The 15,197-nt window shown below is 42.0% G+C and overlaps 1 protein-coding gene across 8 annotated transcripts in view; it reads left to right on the plus strand.

Moving 5' to 3' along the window:
• Positions 1-14,553, plus strand: part of tle3b (TLE family member 3, transcriptional corepressor b) — a 32,877-nt gene extending 18,324 nt beyond the window's left edge. For 6 of the 8 annotated variants that reach the window (XM_040128598.1, XM_040128605.1, XM_040128567.1 and 3 more), the window contains 14 exons: positions 642-846; positions 1,953-2,011; positions 4,831-4,953; positions 5,930-5,980; positions 6,391-6,546; positions 7,502-7,637; positions 8,250-8,422; positions 9,034-9,110; positions 9,231-9,480; positions 10,335-10,582; positions 10,816-10,963; positions 11,216-11,366; positions 13,066-13,142; positions 14,266-14,553. In XM_040128598.1, coding sequence (XP_039984532.1) covers positions 642-846; positions 1,953-2,011; positions 4,831-4,953; positions 5,930-5,980; positions 6,391-6,546; positions 7,502-7,637; positions 8,250-8,422; positions 9,034-9,110; positions 9,231-9,480; positions 10,335-10,582; positions 10,816-10,963; positions 11,216-11,366; positions 13,066-13,142; positions 14,266-14,373 — 1,962 coding nt within the window. In that variant the 3' untranslated portion in view covers positions 14,374-14,553. The remainder of the gene's footprint in view (positions 1-641; positions 847-1,952; positions 2,012-4,830; positions 4,954-5,929; positions 5,981-6,390; positions 6,547-7,501; positions 7,638-8,249; positions 8,423-9,033; positions 9,111-9,230; positions 9,481-10,334; positions 10,583-10,815; positions 10,964-11,215; positions 11,367-13,065; positions 13,143-14,265) is intronic. The other 2 variants (XM_040128613.1, XM_040128619.1) reach the window with 1 other exon arrangement.
• Positions 14,554-15,197: the final 644 nt, after the last annotated feature.

Below are 15,197 nucleotides of genomic sequence, written 5' to 3' on the forward strand. Positions count from 1 at the left end.
GTTGGTCAAAGAAATCCAGTTCTTTGAAGACATTATTTGGAATTCTGAAGAGTAGTGATGGGTGTTTTTCACTATTTTCTGGCATTTTACAGACTAAACAATGAATTGATTAATCAAAGAAAAAGCTGACAAATGAGCATCATTTGCCCCAATTTGCACTGCTATCTTAGCACACTCATATTAAAAGAAATTATTCTTTTAGTAGTGTGTATTTAATCTGATGTGACATATGCTGCCTCATGACACAGTACAGTGTATTTTGGGTTAATAATGCAAAGCCAAATGCTAAAGACCTTGAGAATGTGAGATAAAGTAATAACACAGAAATGTTTTGGAAGTGAACGTATTCTACTGCTTACTCTACTGTTTCAGTTGTCCAACACTTGGAACTAGATGATAACCATACAGTACATCTACAGCTATGAACAGAATCAGTTTTTTTCCGTCAGACAGTGAATGAGCTGGATCAGCATGTTGGCAGTCACTGTCAGTCTGCTATTATGCTTAAATGGTTTGGCCTTGAACTAAATGTTTTCAAAGCCAGCTCTAATGCACGAGTAGAGTGTGATCATTCATGGATTCACTTCCCAGCCGACCCATTTGTCCTCTGTCTTGTCTCCCGTCTCTCTGTTTGTTTACAGCAGCAGCAGCTTCAGGCTCAGCACCTCTCTCACGCGGCCCACGGCCCCCCAGTCCAGCTGCCCCCACACCCCTCAGGCCTGCAGCCGCCCGGCATCCCTCCTGTGACAGGTGCTGGCTCCGGCCTGCTGGCTCTGGGTGCTCTTGGCAGCCAGGCCCACCTGCCGGTAAAGGATGAGAAGAACCACCACGACCTGGAGCACCGAGGTGAGGAGCACAGCCTGCTAAACGCAGTGCCTGCAGCATTTTATAGCTAATGGGTGATTGTGACTGCCAAGAACAGGTTTTACCAGCCAAATACATTCATCATAGAAACATTTCACTGTATGTTTTTAAATGTAAGTGTTTATGTACTGAATTACTGGGTGAGGAAATATTTATACAAGTTTAGCATAATTGTTTTTGGCCTTTGACATGAAAATAAAAGTGAAGTTTATACTATCATTAGGAAACAGGAAAGAGAGAGTTTGTAGAAGTTTGAACATGGCCATGTAGGGGATAACAGGCAATAAAAAGACAGTGTAGAACTGTTCAGTCCAGATGTTGGTGGCAAATTAGTCATTTATCAGGGATGCAGCTGGTAATGTTGTCTAAAAGTTGCAACTTAATGTATCTTTGTATTATTAAAAATTAAGGTACCACTTTCTAATACGTCCACTTTTACGAAGGATTTTTAAGTTGTAACTAATGGCTTTATTAATGATTTTTTTGGATCAGTTATAAGCCATTAATAGCTGAGCTTTTGGGTGCCAGGTTGTGAAGCATATCTTTTGCTGGTCAGTTTTTACCATATAGTGTAAAATATAGAAAGTTTCTCACTTTCTGATATGCCATCATGTCTGCGGTTATATATGTTAATAACCAATTATAATAAAGGTTAATAAACTATCAACTCTGCAGTTACACATTGAAACAGTCATTAATAAATGTTCCTGAGTTTCTCACTTTCTAATTAGCCAAAAGGAGACGTTTGTGAGTCATTGATGAACTAAAGATCTGAAAAAGACAAAATAAATGTCCTGCTGGAGAAGAAAAAACACCCGCCAGAGTTTTTCACAAACTGTTTACCGAAAGCCGAAGTTGTCCTCAATAATGGCTTATAACTGATATGTAAAGCATCAGTATATGATTTGTTAAGCATTAATAAAACAATTTTTTACAACTTATAAACCGTCTATAAAAGGTGCCCTTTAGAAAGTGGTAACAACAAGAATTATGGTGGGCTGAACATATGAGAGTATTCTTATAGCTGATTGGATTACTCACTTGTGGTGACACCTATACTAATTTGTATCTTGCTTTTCTCTCTCCTGGCCCCTCATCTTTTCACTTGCCTCTGGCCATTCCTCTGAAAGAACGCGAGTCGAGCACGGTACGTTGACTCTCCATCTCCTGTGTCTCTCTTGACTTTGCTGGTTCCTGGCTCACTGTGTTTGGTGATTATGTGTACTTTACATAGACTTAAGTCCACCTTTCAGTAGAAATTCATGCTCTGTGTGTAAGAACATACACATTTTTGTACTCCGGGGGGTATAAACTGACTGAGATCGAATAATGAAGTCTGGCCAAATAAGCCAGTGCCATCTAATCCAGGTGGAAAATGACACCAATCACTGGGCGAGGATTAGTAGTCAGCTACCTCCTTTAATTTCAGCACAATTAAAAGCGACTTTGACTCTCCTCCTTTTTCTTCCCACACCTCTTTAGAGGATTTACTGTTGCATGTGTCCAATACCTGACTCCTTTTCATCTCCTTTTTATCTACCTTTCTCCTTTAGTTTTGCATATACCTTTATTTTCTGCTCTCTCTTCTTCTTATCTCACTCATTCTCTCCCCTCTGTCTCTAACTATTCCCATCTCTCTCTCCCTGTCTTCCTTCTCATGTTAAAGTCGTTGTTTATTTGACTGGCTTAAAGCTCTTGGTTAGCTGGAGCATAACGTTCTGTTGGATCTGCTCAGCCAGATTGAGTTCCCATTGACTGGCCATCCTGAATGGGCCCACTCATGTCTGAAGGGAACCCTAACTCTCCCTCATCTCGAATGGTGGCGAGCAGCTGCCAGTTCTACCTTACCTTATCTCCCCACCACCCTCCCCCTCACTGCTCTCCAATGCACACTCACATGCAGAGTCTTCCTGTCCTGTTGTCCCAGGTCATCTGATACCAAAGTTGGAGACAAGTGCCGGGTTATTGAGTCTAAGCAATCCTTTAAAGGTCATAGGCTCATATAAACAGACAGGCTGTAATTCTGTAAGACATTTTTGTCTATTAGGCAGCATCTTCACATCAAGCCAAAGTAAAAATTTTCTTGTGGCTTCCTTTTCCACAACAGTAGCTGAACAAATTTTCATATTTTGACCCTGGAAGCAGGGATGTGGAAATGGCAGAAAGCTTCTGGGTTGGCTGAAAACCTTCAGGAAAAGTCTGACTCTTTGTGTGGTGGCCAAGGCAGGGGCACTTTCTGAAGGGGGTGGTATAAGTGTGTATGTGCGCGCCATTAACTGCCCAACCACAGTGTTTTTTTAAGTCGTCACTCACCTCGGCTCAGGAGGTCTCTTTTTTTAATGTCATCCTTTCACTCAGTTCTCAAGCTGTTACCTTTCTCTGCTGCTCTTCTTTCTCTTTCCATCATTTGCAGCCAAGATGTCAGACATCTTCCTTCTCCCTCTTTCACCACATCTTTCTGTTACTGATGAAGGCAGGGATTTGTTGAGCTCCCCAACATCATGGACTGGCCTCAGGGTTTGCTCCCCCCCGCCTGTCGGGCTGTTTGGCAGTGCCACCCCACCACACCAGTGCCCAGACTACAAAAACCCTGTTTGCAGCTTCTGAGAGAGTGCCAGCCTGTCTGGGCATTCCCACTAGTGGGGAGAACTCACTGCCACACTGCTACGCTCTCATTGCTTGCCAAGTTCCTTTCCTGTTTTGCTCTCTTGTCTTTCTTCCTTTTTTTCCTCATTTTCTCACTCTGCCTCTTTCATGGCTCTTTTCTCTGCTGGCAACACCCTCTTTGTGTCTTAACTTTGCACTCTTGTCCAGGTTCCCTGAATGGCCTCTTTCTTTCCTTCCTCTTTTTTTATTCTGGTTGATTTTCATGAACTTTGCTGTCAGTCATTTTCTGCTGTTTTGTCACTGACCTGCCACAGCGCGCACACTCAGACTCCCGAGCAGTCATTAACATGGGCTTTACAGTTACACAGTGACAGATCCTGGTCGCTTTTGTTTTTATTTGCAGTTACTTGTATGTCACGGTCAGAAAAAGTACAGTCAGGAATTCAAGCTGTGTTTGGTTTGAATTGTTAATGTTGCTTCAAGCGTGGCTGACAAGGTCAGTCTGAGGATTAGATCTCAGGTTGTGTGTTTATCTGTACATATACACCAGATATCCCATGCTTCTCTCTGCTCCCACTTCACATTTTCTCTTCAATGCTTTTGTCTTCCAGTGGTGTTTTGTCTTCAGTGGTATTTTGTCTTCAGTGGTATTTTGTGTGTTTGTGGGTTTGCTCAGCTGTCTCGTCTGTTTCCTACTTGCTCCATTGCCTTGCAGCAGGGCTAAGCTGTCCCAGAATCCGCTTCTGTCCTTTTTATCCCAAATCAGTCCAGTTCAGTCCAGGAGCATTGTACGTTTTAGCTTTACAGTCAATATTGTCACTGCTCTGATAAAGGAAAAGGCTCCGGAGCCATGTCTGGACTTATAAGCACCTATTTGCAGTTCCTGGCTCTTCTGGTTTCTGAGGGTTTGTCACTTACCACATTTAAGCCCCAAAACATTCACTTGACTGAAGGGCATATGTTGGCAGGACAGCACTTACTCTTTTTTTTTTTTTTTTAAATTCACTTACATATTGCACCCTAAGTCAACAGTTACGTTTATTTATTTGCAAGAGTCTCACACAGTTTGTTACTCTATATCACATCATGATGGGTTAAAATTGAGAAAGATGATATTTATAATATTGGCCAACCTCGCTTCCTCACGTAATACTTTCTGCAGCTGTACACAATGTAACACATAGTGATGTTGATAGAAGCTGAAGCATATCCCTATATGGTACAGGATAATATATTATTAATATTATTATTATTATTATTATTGACATTTTTATAAGGATGCTAAGAGTCAAATGTATATCAGACTAAGAGGGAACTGGAGACTGATTATGTGGTCTGTCTGCATGTTGTTGTTGACAGAATAACTCAGTGTCACCATCAGACAGCCTGCGGGCAGCAAGTGAGAAGCACCGTGGCTCTTCAGATTATGGTCTTGAGTCCAAGAAACGCAAAGTGGATGACAAAGACAACATGAGCAGATATGTGAGTGTTTGTCTTTACCGGATTCTTTGTTTGTAGTGTTCACATTAATGAGTTTGTAGCTCTCCTACTCTAGCTGTTGGGGTCCTGAGCTTGTTTCTGCTTGTATTTTAACATTGATTAACTCAGTGTTATATGTTAGGCAACTCTCTAAAAAATTTTACCCTTAAGGGCAGAAGTTAAGTATAAGCAAAACAAAATTAAGTAATTAACAACTACTTTATTACCTGTTATTTCAACAAATAACCACTACTGGCTCGGTAATACTTTATTTTATAGGTCCCAAAAGTCCTAATAATATCCTAGAAAGTGTCCTGGATAGGGGTATTGGCTCTTACAGGTAAAATAGAGAGTGTTTAATTCCATCAATTCACAGATGAAGAATTAACTTTCCTGCAATAAATGAATATGAATTTACTCGGGCTCAGATGAACTAGTTCTTTCTGGGGCTGTAGTCAACCAAAAAAAAACTCGGTTGACTGAAATCATACTGACAATCAATCGTTTGGTTGCGGGGAGAAAAAAAATCTGCACTTTATCTCTGGATTAACTAAATTGGCCACAGTGCACTGAGTGAACTCTACCTGCTAGCCTTATTAGCCTAAATGAATTACAAATAAACACAAAGGCTAGTATTCGCAGCATAGCACATTGAAAAATACAAATTCTGACATGTTCACACTCAAAGCCTCAAGCATTAAACACTAAAGTTGACAGAGCATCCTAACAAAGACAAGTTAGCCTACCGTTTTTAGATGACATGCCATGTTGGTTGTTGAGCTGTGATATGCAAAGTGCTGTTTGCAAAGCTTACACTTGACTCTTTGGTCCTCCATTTCAACAAAATGCAGCCACACTGACGACTTTTCTGACACAGTGTCAATTAGTTTGGAGCCGAATCTGAGTAAACGTTGCGGAAACGTTAATTTTACCGTAAGTGGACTCCACGGAAACTGAGCCTGTCACTCCTTCATTTCAGGACAGTGACGGAGACAAAAGTGACGACTTGGTGGTGGATGTTTCCAATGAGGTAAGACTGCATTTGAACTGAGCTACCCAGTCACATTCCAGTGTGACCGATGCATAGAAACTAAACACAGCTCTCTTTTGTCATTTGTCTGTTGAAGCCTCAACACGTTTCACAGCCTCAAAAAGTCTGTCACAATATTGGTTGTGTGTGCTATGAGTGTGTGGTTACTTGCTGTATTTCTTTTGCCATTCATGCAGAAAGTAAGACAAAGACTGCAAAGAGAAAAGGGAGTGACAGGTGAATGAAAAGTGTGTGTATGTGTGTGAGGGAGAGTACAAGCACGCATGAGTATATTTATCTGTGTTTGCACATGAGGCCCCAGTTTGTTTGACCTTCATGTACATGCCAGTGGCTTTCCTCCAGTCTGTTTGCTCAGTCTTGCTCTCTGTCTGTCTCGTTTAACTCTATAGGATCCCGCCACCCCTCGAGTCAGCCCGGCTCACTCTCCTCCAGAAAACGGTCTGGATAAATCACGAGTCCTGAAGAAGGATGCTGCCCCCAACAGCCCCGCCTCTGTCGCCTCCTCGGGCAGCACGCCGTCCTCCAAAGCAAAGGACCATGCCCATGTGAGTGTGAGGGACACACTGAAAGACTAGAGAGATGATGAAATAAGGAGGTTACAGTGGAGGGGGTGAAGGGTGAACTGACAGACTAGAGGGCATTTGTCAAGTGAAGTGGGTGTCTGTGTGAAGGACTAATACGCAGGAGGCTTAGAAGTTGGCGGCTATGAGGGGCTTGAAGGAGCAGAGGGTGGATGCACTCTGAGGAAATCAAACCCTGTGGCTCACTCCTCTCAATCTCCTTTATGGCTTATCCAATAAATGGTCATTTCTTCCTCGGCCTGAGGCTGTAGAAAACTCAGAGACACAGAAGCGAGGGAACTGCTGTCTCCTTTTCTTGCTTCCTCTCATCTTCTCCCCCTCCGTCCCCCATTTTCTCTAATACTGAAGCTCTCACTAACCAGGCTAAAACAGTCCTCATGCATCAGTTTTACATAAACTGTTTCACTAAGGATTAGGATAGATTTATAGTCCACATCACCCCCCTTCACCTCCCATGACATCCAGCTTCGGTCCATCCCTCATTAGTGTGTGTCACCAGGCTAAACCTCCACTTCTCTAACTTGATCTGCAAAGGAAGAAGGAGATGGATTAATTATGGGAGAAGTGTTTGGGCCACCATCTTGCTTGTCTAGCCACTCTTAACAAGCTTGACTTCTAAGCAAAGGTTTATGCCCCTACCCCTGCCAGACACACTCACACACACACTCACCATGGCGGTAATGAAGTGTCAGTGTTAGATTGGATTACCTTGAGCCGTCCACTCAGCTTGTCACTCTGGATTTCCCTGCCAGTGGGGATATTTTTGACTCACTGGGCTTTTTTTTTTTTTTTTTTTTTTTTACTCGGGCATGGACGCTGTTTAATTTTTGTGTGAGTGAGAGGAAGTGAGCTTACATATTTCAGAAAGAGCATACAAAACAAGGTTGCACACAAGTGTTAAAGAGTATCTCTGTTTTAGAATGACAAGTCATCCACACCAAGCCTGAAGTCCAACACACCTACACCAAGGAATGAGGCACCGACACCGGGAACCAGCACCACTCCAGGACTACGGCCTCTAACGATGGGCAAACCACCTGGCATGGAGGCATTAGGTATGTTAACACTAACAATGTTACCTCACTGTCACAGTAATTTATTGATTGACAGAAAACTAATCAGGTAATCACAATAATCAATTAATTGTTTTATTTTCAACCATAAGTAACAAAAGCTCTCTCTGGTTCTAACTTCATTGTTTTGAGAATTTGCTGTTCTTATGTGATGAAAAAGAATATTTTTAATATTTACAGGGCTGGTCAGACAAAATAAGTATCGATCAATTTGGGCTTTTGATGGGCATTTTTCACTATCTTGTGACATTGTATAGACCAGACCAATTAATAAAGAAAATAATCTGCAAATTCATTGATGTTAAAATAATTTTGAGATTGAACGTTCATCTTGACCTTGGAAACAATAGTTGACAAAACTATCTCAACACAAGGTCCATTTGTTGCTGTTCTCGAGCTTTTGATTGCAGGACGTGATCTTCCTCAGCAGATGTACTTGTCCAGGTGTAATGGAATGGAATAAAACGGAAATAATCGTTAGTTGTAGCCCCGCGCTCGTAATGAACCATAGTTTAGTATTTCAAAAACTAAATTATTGTCTCTCCCTTCTTCAGCTTCGATAAAACAATTAAAACAGTCTTTTGTGTTCTCTAGCTGCACCGGCCCTGCGTACACCGCTGTCCATTGCGGGTTCCTATGCCACCCCGTTTGCTATGATGGGTCATCACGAGATGAACGGATCCCTCACCAGCCCAGGCGTTTATCCGGGTCTCATTTCACCACAGATGAGTGCTGCAGCTGCTGCCGCCTATGGACGCTCACCAATTGTAACTATTCCAGCTTTTATATAGAATTTATGAATCAAACATGTGTATTTATCGCACACATCTTCTTCAAATATATTCATTCATATATTCCACCTCCATCAGTTTGACTGAACAAGCCCTCACCAGCATCTGTATGAATTATCCACCATGGCTGTAGGTTGTAAAGTGTTTGCAGAATGACTTTGAGAAACTTGAGTATTCGTCCTGTATTTCCATAACTCATTGTGAATATTTCTGCTTGGCTGGCTGCAGCTTGTTGTGTGTACATAATGAGAGAGTACAAAGACAGCCTAGCTCCTTTACTTTGATGTTAGTTCGTTAGCATTCTAAAGGCTTTAAAAAAGGCTCGCCCCCAAAACACATCTCCATGTTTGAAAATCTCCCAGGCTTTCATTAGCATTAGCAAGTGGGATGTTGTAGCCTTGTGCAAAGCTTGCCTGTATGCAATGAAGCTGAATTTGCACCTTTGAAGGGATTTGCCTGGAAACGATGGTTCCTCAGGGCGTTAGCAGCTTAAGTGAAGCATAGTTTTCAATTTGAATATTAGCTTAGTCTAATTTATCTTTGCAGGTTATCGGCTGTTTAACTATTCCCTCTTTTTGCTTGTGCAGGCAGGGTTTGACCCTCATCCTCACATGAGAGCTCCAGGCCTGCCAGCCAGCCTCACTTCCATTTCTGGAGGAAAACCGTGAGTATCCGTATTTTATTGGCATTCAAGGTAAAATTTTGTGTTTAACTAGTTTTTATTAACAGATGGCGTATTCTTCTCAGCTCAAACTGACCATATTTCCCTTTCTGTCTTCTGCAGAGCTTATTCTTTTCATGTGAGTGCAGATGGTCAGATGCAGCCCGTGCCCTTCCCTCCAGATGCGCTGGTGGGCCCGGGCATCCCACGCCACGCTCGCCAGATCAACACACTGAGCCACGGGGAGGTGGTGTGCGCTGTCACCATCAGCAACCCCACACGTCACGTCTACACTGGCGGCAAGGGCTGTGTCAAGATCTGGGACATCAGCCAACCAGGCAGCAAGAGCCCAGTGTCCCAACTCGACTGCCTGGTAACTAGATATTATTGTTTGTTACAAGTCACGGCAAGAGAAAATGTGAAATATGTTTGCTCCTGTGTTTTACATGCTTGTTATTACTTTAGACATTTCAAATTGGTAACAAGACTTCGGACCAGAATGGAGACCTAACGTACTCATGTTTCATAAGGTCACTGTGATCAAGTTTTCTTGAGCATCAAATGTAGCCTGACTGCGTGTCCCACTGTAGTTTTCCCTCAGATCCCAACAGACAGAAATGTGAATAATTCAGCAAAGTGTCTCACTGCTGTGTTGAAATAATCCTTAGTGAGGGAAAAAAAGCCTGCTGAGTAATGATGCTCTGATTGGCTAGCCCTGTCTGCCATTACCCAGCTCATTACTTCCCCCCAACTGCCTCCCATTTCTCATTTTGATACTGCAGCTTCATGCCGCTCAACTCGCATGGCCTCCAACACCCTTAAGGTGCTACCAGAGTGCAACTGGGTCTCATAAAGCCGTCAGGGTGCATTTTTAATTCAACCGAGGGCTTCCACAGTCCTATTGATCTGTCTTCCTGCTGGAGCCTGGCCAACAACTGCAGCCCCAATCTCTCTCTCCCTCCATGTCTTATTAAAGCTGACATCCACATCTTCACTAAAACGTGAAAGAGAGTCAGCTGCATCAAAGAAAAGCTCCTCTTGAGTTTAAGTGTAGATGTTCGGGACCTGGATACACATACATAGAAGTACCCTGTTAATCTCTTTGTTACTCTACAAAATTGTAATTGAGTTTATTCATGTAGCTATTTCACATGTTGAAAAAAATACAGTTAAATTACATCCAGTCATTAAGAGCGTGGCGATGCTCCCCTTTTGTTTCCGCTCCAGAACAGAGACAATTACATCCGCTCCTGCAAGCTGTTGCCTGATGGCCGCACCCTGATAGTGGGTGGAGAGGCCAGCACGCTGACCATCTGGGACCTGGCCTCACAGACGCCTCGCATAAAGGCCGAGCTCACTTCCTCTGCTCCGGCCTGCTACGCTCTGGCCATCAGCCCTGACGCCAAGGTCTGCTTCTCCTGCTGCTCAGATGGAAACATCGCTGTCTGGGACCTCCACAACCAGACCCTCGTGAGGTCAGTACTTTGGCCCAGGGGATGTGTTTTTGTCTTATTGGCAAACTTTGAGCGCATGTTTAAAGATTTAATTCACCCATGTTGGATGTGTGCCACAGGGATTCTTTAATACACAGCTCACTGTGTTTGAGGAATAAAATATTTGACCACCAACATAAGACACCCTCATTGTTAGAGTTGGGAAAGCTTTCTGCTCTGTTCCTGACCTGGTGTTTGGTCTTGTATTGTTCCAGGCAGTTCCAGGGCCACACAGATGGAGCCAGCTGTATCGATATCTCCCACGACGGGACCAAACTGTGGACCGGAGGGCTCGACAACACTGTCCGCTCCTGGGATCTGAGGGAGGGGCGACAGCTCCAGCAACACGACTTTACCTCACAGGTAGAGAGAAACCTGTATAAAACAAAAGTGCCTTTCATCCAATACAAAGTCGCCACATCTTCACATTCACTTCAGATGTAGCAACTACATCACACACGGTCATGAAGATAGTGCTTCTTTGTTCACGAGTTAGCGTCACACAGATGAATGCATTCCGTGTGTCTTTGAGTAATCCGTGGTTGTAAAACAGGCTTTGTTTGAAATGATGAAAGCCTGTTGACACTCACTGATCCAACTGTTTCCCTGTTGCAGATCTTTTCGCTGGGCTACTGTCCCACTGGAGAATGGCTGGCTGTCGGCATGGAGAGCAGCAATGTGGAGGTGCTCCACCATACCAAGCCTGACAAGTACCAGCTGCACCTGCACGAAAGCTGTGTCCTCTCACTCAAGTTCGCCTACTGTGGTAAGTAACAGGCAAAGAGGCACACAAACACAGACCTATGGGGAATAAAAACATATACAGGCGTTCAATAGCAAGAAGCATAAAGGTCGAATATTTGTTGGATAAGAGGGTTTTTTGTCTTGTTATGGGGGGGCTTAAAGATGCCACTGTCAGATAGTTTGGTCTAGACCAACTCTGGCTGACTTCTGGCCACGCTGCCATTAAATTTGCCGTAGATATTCATGGTTATCAGAGGATGATTTTTAATGATTTTGACTTTGCCAAATAAGGACAAAACTTTCCCTGGACCAACACTTAACAAGTCTGGTTTCCATAATGAGAGTGTTGTTGTCAGATTTTGGCATGACAGTTATTGGATGAGTGTTGAGCAGAGTCATAGCTGCTATTGAGGACACAGAGGGCATGTCCTTTCTGGGAATTTATAGGGTTTTATGACATAAGGAGAAACTTAGACAAAATTTGATATTTTTGAGTAAATATCTTAAAATGTGAATTTTTTTGACACGATTTCATATTCCTCGCCAGAATTACAAACCTGACAACACTGAGGCGGCTTTAAAACAACATTTAGGCCATAATTTAGAGAGAGAGAACTTACAGAAAATATAATTTAACAGTTACATGAATAAATAAAATGTGGAAGTTTCAGAGTTGGGTGCTGGCTATCCCGTAAAGTCTCAGGTTGGTGGGGTTGTGTTGAACTCCTGTCCTAAAATCCCTTCTGTTGCCTTGAAACCACATCCTTCAGGCCTGTCTGATGGCCAGATGTTTGAGGTCTAGATGAGAACTAGCTGTGGCATCTGTATTTGGCTGGACGCGCAGCTACTACAGTTGGTTATTGGCAGGCTATGTTGCATAAAAATTTAGCTGGGGAAAACTTCTCTTTACCAACGAATGAGGAAACAACAGTTTCTGTAGATGCTGAAATTATTCAAACATCCAGTGACTCATTTAGTCACTTGCAAAGTGATATGTGATTAAAATTCTGAATTTCTCGTTTTTGTTTAGTACATTTTTTTGTTATCTAAGTCTAAATTGCACAATAAATGCTTGTGGCTGTACGGATGAACAAGGAGGCTGTTATTTTACAAACATGCACATTGGAGAAATTTGTCGTCGCTTGTTCACTTTGGATCATTCTGCCTATTGGGCAGATCAGCTGGTTTCAAGTTTAGGGCTCCAACAAATGAAGTTTGTCGTCTTCCTGACATTTTTCCAGAAATGTCAGTATTCATTTCCCCTCACAAAAACCCCCGCAGCACAGTCTCCTATCTCTGCCACTACAGAACTGGTTAATTCAAATGACACTTGCTGTATCATAGCTCTTGCTGTCATTAATTAAATCATGAGCCAACTAGTCAGTTGGGTAATTAATCGGAGTGTGATTTTAAATAATTATCAGAGTGGAAATGTGAGTCTCCTTCCTTTATATGCTTTTTATGATTGTTTATGTAATAGCGTTTTCCCCCATTAGGCTTTTATGGCCATTGATAAGGTTATTACAGAGTCACATGTTAGCTGTTAAAGCTATACTGGGTGGTTGCTTATCCATGATTTCTTAGTTGGGTGGGGTTATGTCCACTCTAAGCCTAGAAAAGACACTGGTGACCAGGTTTGTGAGGACAAACAAGACTGTGTGTTTGTTGAGCACACATACCTTCAGATTGTGTTCTCAAGACTTCTGTTTCTCTGTTTGCAGGTAAATGGTTTGTGAGCACAGGGAAGGACAATCTGTTGAATGCATGGAGGACTCCTTATGGTGCCAGCATATTCCAGGTAACTAGGATAAACACAGATACACAATTGAACTCAAAGGTATAAAGAAACATTGCAGTTTTGTAACCAAAGACTCTTAGTCTTAAAACAAGACAGGGGGGGAGGGTTGCACAAAATATTATCTGCTCTATCCAACAGAATTTTTGTAAAGTCATAAAAAAATGTGTGCACAGTTGCTATTATTCTTCAGCCCTAAGACGGTGATGATGATGTGTGACAAAAAGATCTCAGCTTAAAGTCCGTTTAATAGCTTTTCAAAGCTTTTCAACTGCGTCTCGGTATTTCCCAGCGAATGGAGCTCATCATTTGAACTAAGTGTTGAACTTGGGCCGCTTAATGAAAAGTTGTATATAGGACGGAAAGAAGAGAGACTGTAACACCTTGTTTTTTGAGAAAACAAGGACTGTATTTTGTTACACATACTGTGCCAAGACTTAATCTCCATGCTCATATTATAATAGTTGCCTTACTGATCATGCAGATAGTTCACACTTGGTAAATCTTGTGTAAAGCTAAAAACATGGCATGGAATCATGATTTCTGGAAGAAAAAAGAGTCATTGGCTGTTAATGAGTAGGAGGATGTGTTTGGTCAAATATTCTCAAATAGGGAAAAACGAAACAGTTTCCTGATTAATCGATTAACAGAAAAATAATCTAACTGATTTGATAATCTACAAATCTTTTCATTTAATTTTATTAGAGAGGATTTGTTGCTTTTCTCTGTCTTCTTGCATTGTAAACATGGGTTTGCAATAATCTGTTGGTTGGACAAATCAAGACATTTGAGGATGTCACCTTGGTCTGAGAAGTTGTGATGGGCATTTGGCACTTAATAGGCTAACGATGGATTGACTAATGAAAATAATTGTTAGTTGCAGCCCAATTCTGAATCAGAATGACATCAGACGCTCCTCCAACTCTAGCATCTGTAGATGCTTCGCAAGACTAGGATAAAGAAAAAACAAACTACTATGTACTAACCACAAAGAAATGAATACGAATACTCCCTAACTTGAGAAAATGATGGAAACATTTATGAAATATTTGGTAACCCAAAAAATGTAATGACTTTTTGATGACTTCATGATTTTTTTTTTTTTCCCCCGTTTTAACTTCCACAGTCGAAGGAGTCGTCCTCCGTCCTGAGCTGTGACATCTCAGCAGACGACAAATACATAGTGACAGGATCCGGTGACAAGAAGGCCACCGTCTACGAGGTCATCTACTAAAGAGAAAGCAGTCTGCCGCTCTGCTTCAGCACTTCTACTGAGATGACTTTTACTTTTTCTCCCCGACCATCCATCTGTGGACTACGACGGGCTCAGACGAACTAAGGAACCTAACTGGTGGAAATCGTTGGATCCGTTGGCCTAAGGATGCTTATCCTGGAAAGAAGTTAATCTTTTTTTTTTTTTGTGGTTGCACATTTTTTTTTTTTTTTTTTTTTTTTTTAATCATCTGATTTTTTTTATTTTTCTTTTCTTTTCTCTCCTTCTGTTTTTCCTCTCCTGGGAATATTTGGGCGTAACCCAGTGAAGCAGCGCTTCACTTGTGAGAACCTTGTTCGCCAGACATCTTGTGAAAAGTGTAAATATCGGATTAAATAAAAGACATTTTATATATATTATAAAATATATATATTTTCATGTCCTGGGTGTACTTGTGATGATTTTTTTTGGCCCACTCTCTCTTATGCCATGATATTTGAGTGGGAGAGCAGAACATAGATTAGGACTTTTTAACAATGTTACTCTTGATTTACTTAAAGCACATTCTCCAGGCTGACCTTTTCAGAAATCAAACAGAGGAACGTGAAACTTGTAAACCAGGACATTCTGTGGAGATTTTCAAATGGCCTTTTGTCACAGTGCTCTTACCGGGTGAAGAAAACGCGGTCTGATCTCTAACATGGAGCCCTCTGACTCTGGAAGAGCCTCGGCTGGTTTGGACCACTGTGGGACCGAGTGGGACACTATGATTCAGGAAAAGAGATGGATGTAAATTTAATTCATATATATAAAAAGACCTTTTCAAAGTGTACTGCTCTGTCTGT

This window comes from Xiphias gladius, chromosome 1 (genome assembly GCF_016859285.1).
Source record: "Xiphias gladius isolate SHS-SW01 ecotype Sanya breed wild chromosome 1, ASM1685928v1, whole genome shotgun sequence".
In the NCBI taxonomy this organism is placed as follows: domain Eukaryota; kingdom Metazoa; phylum Chordata; class Actinopteri; order Istiophoriformes; family Xiphiidae; genus Xiphias; species Xiphias gladius.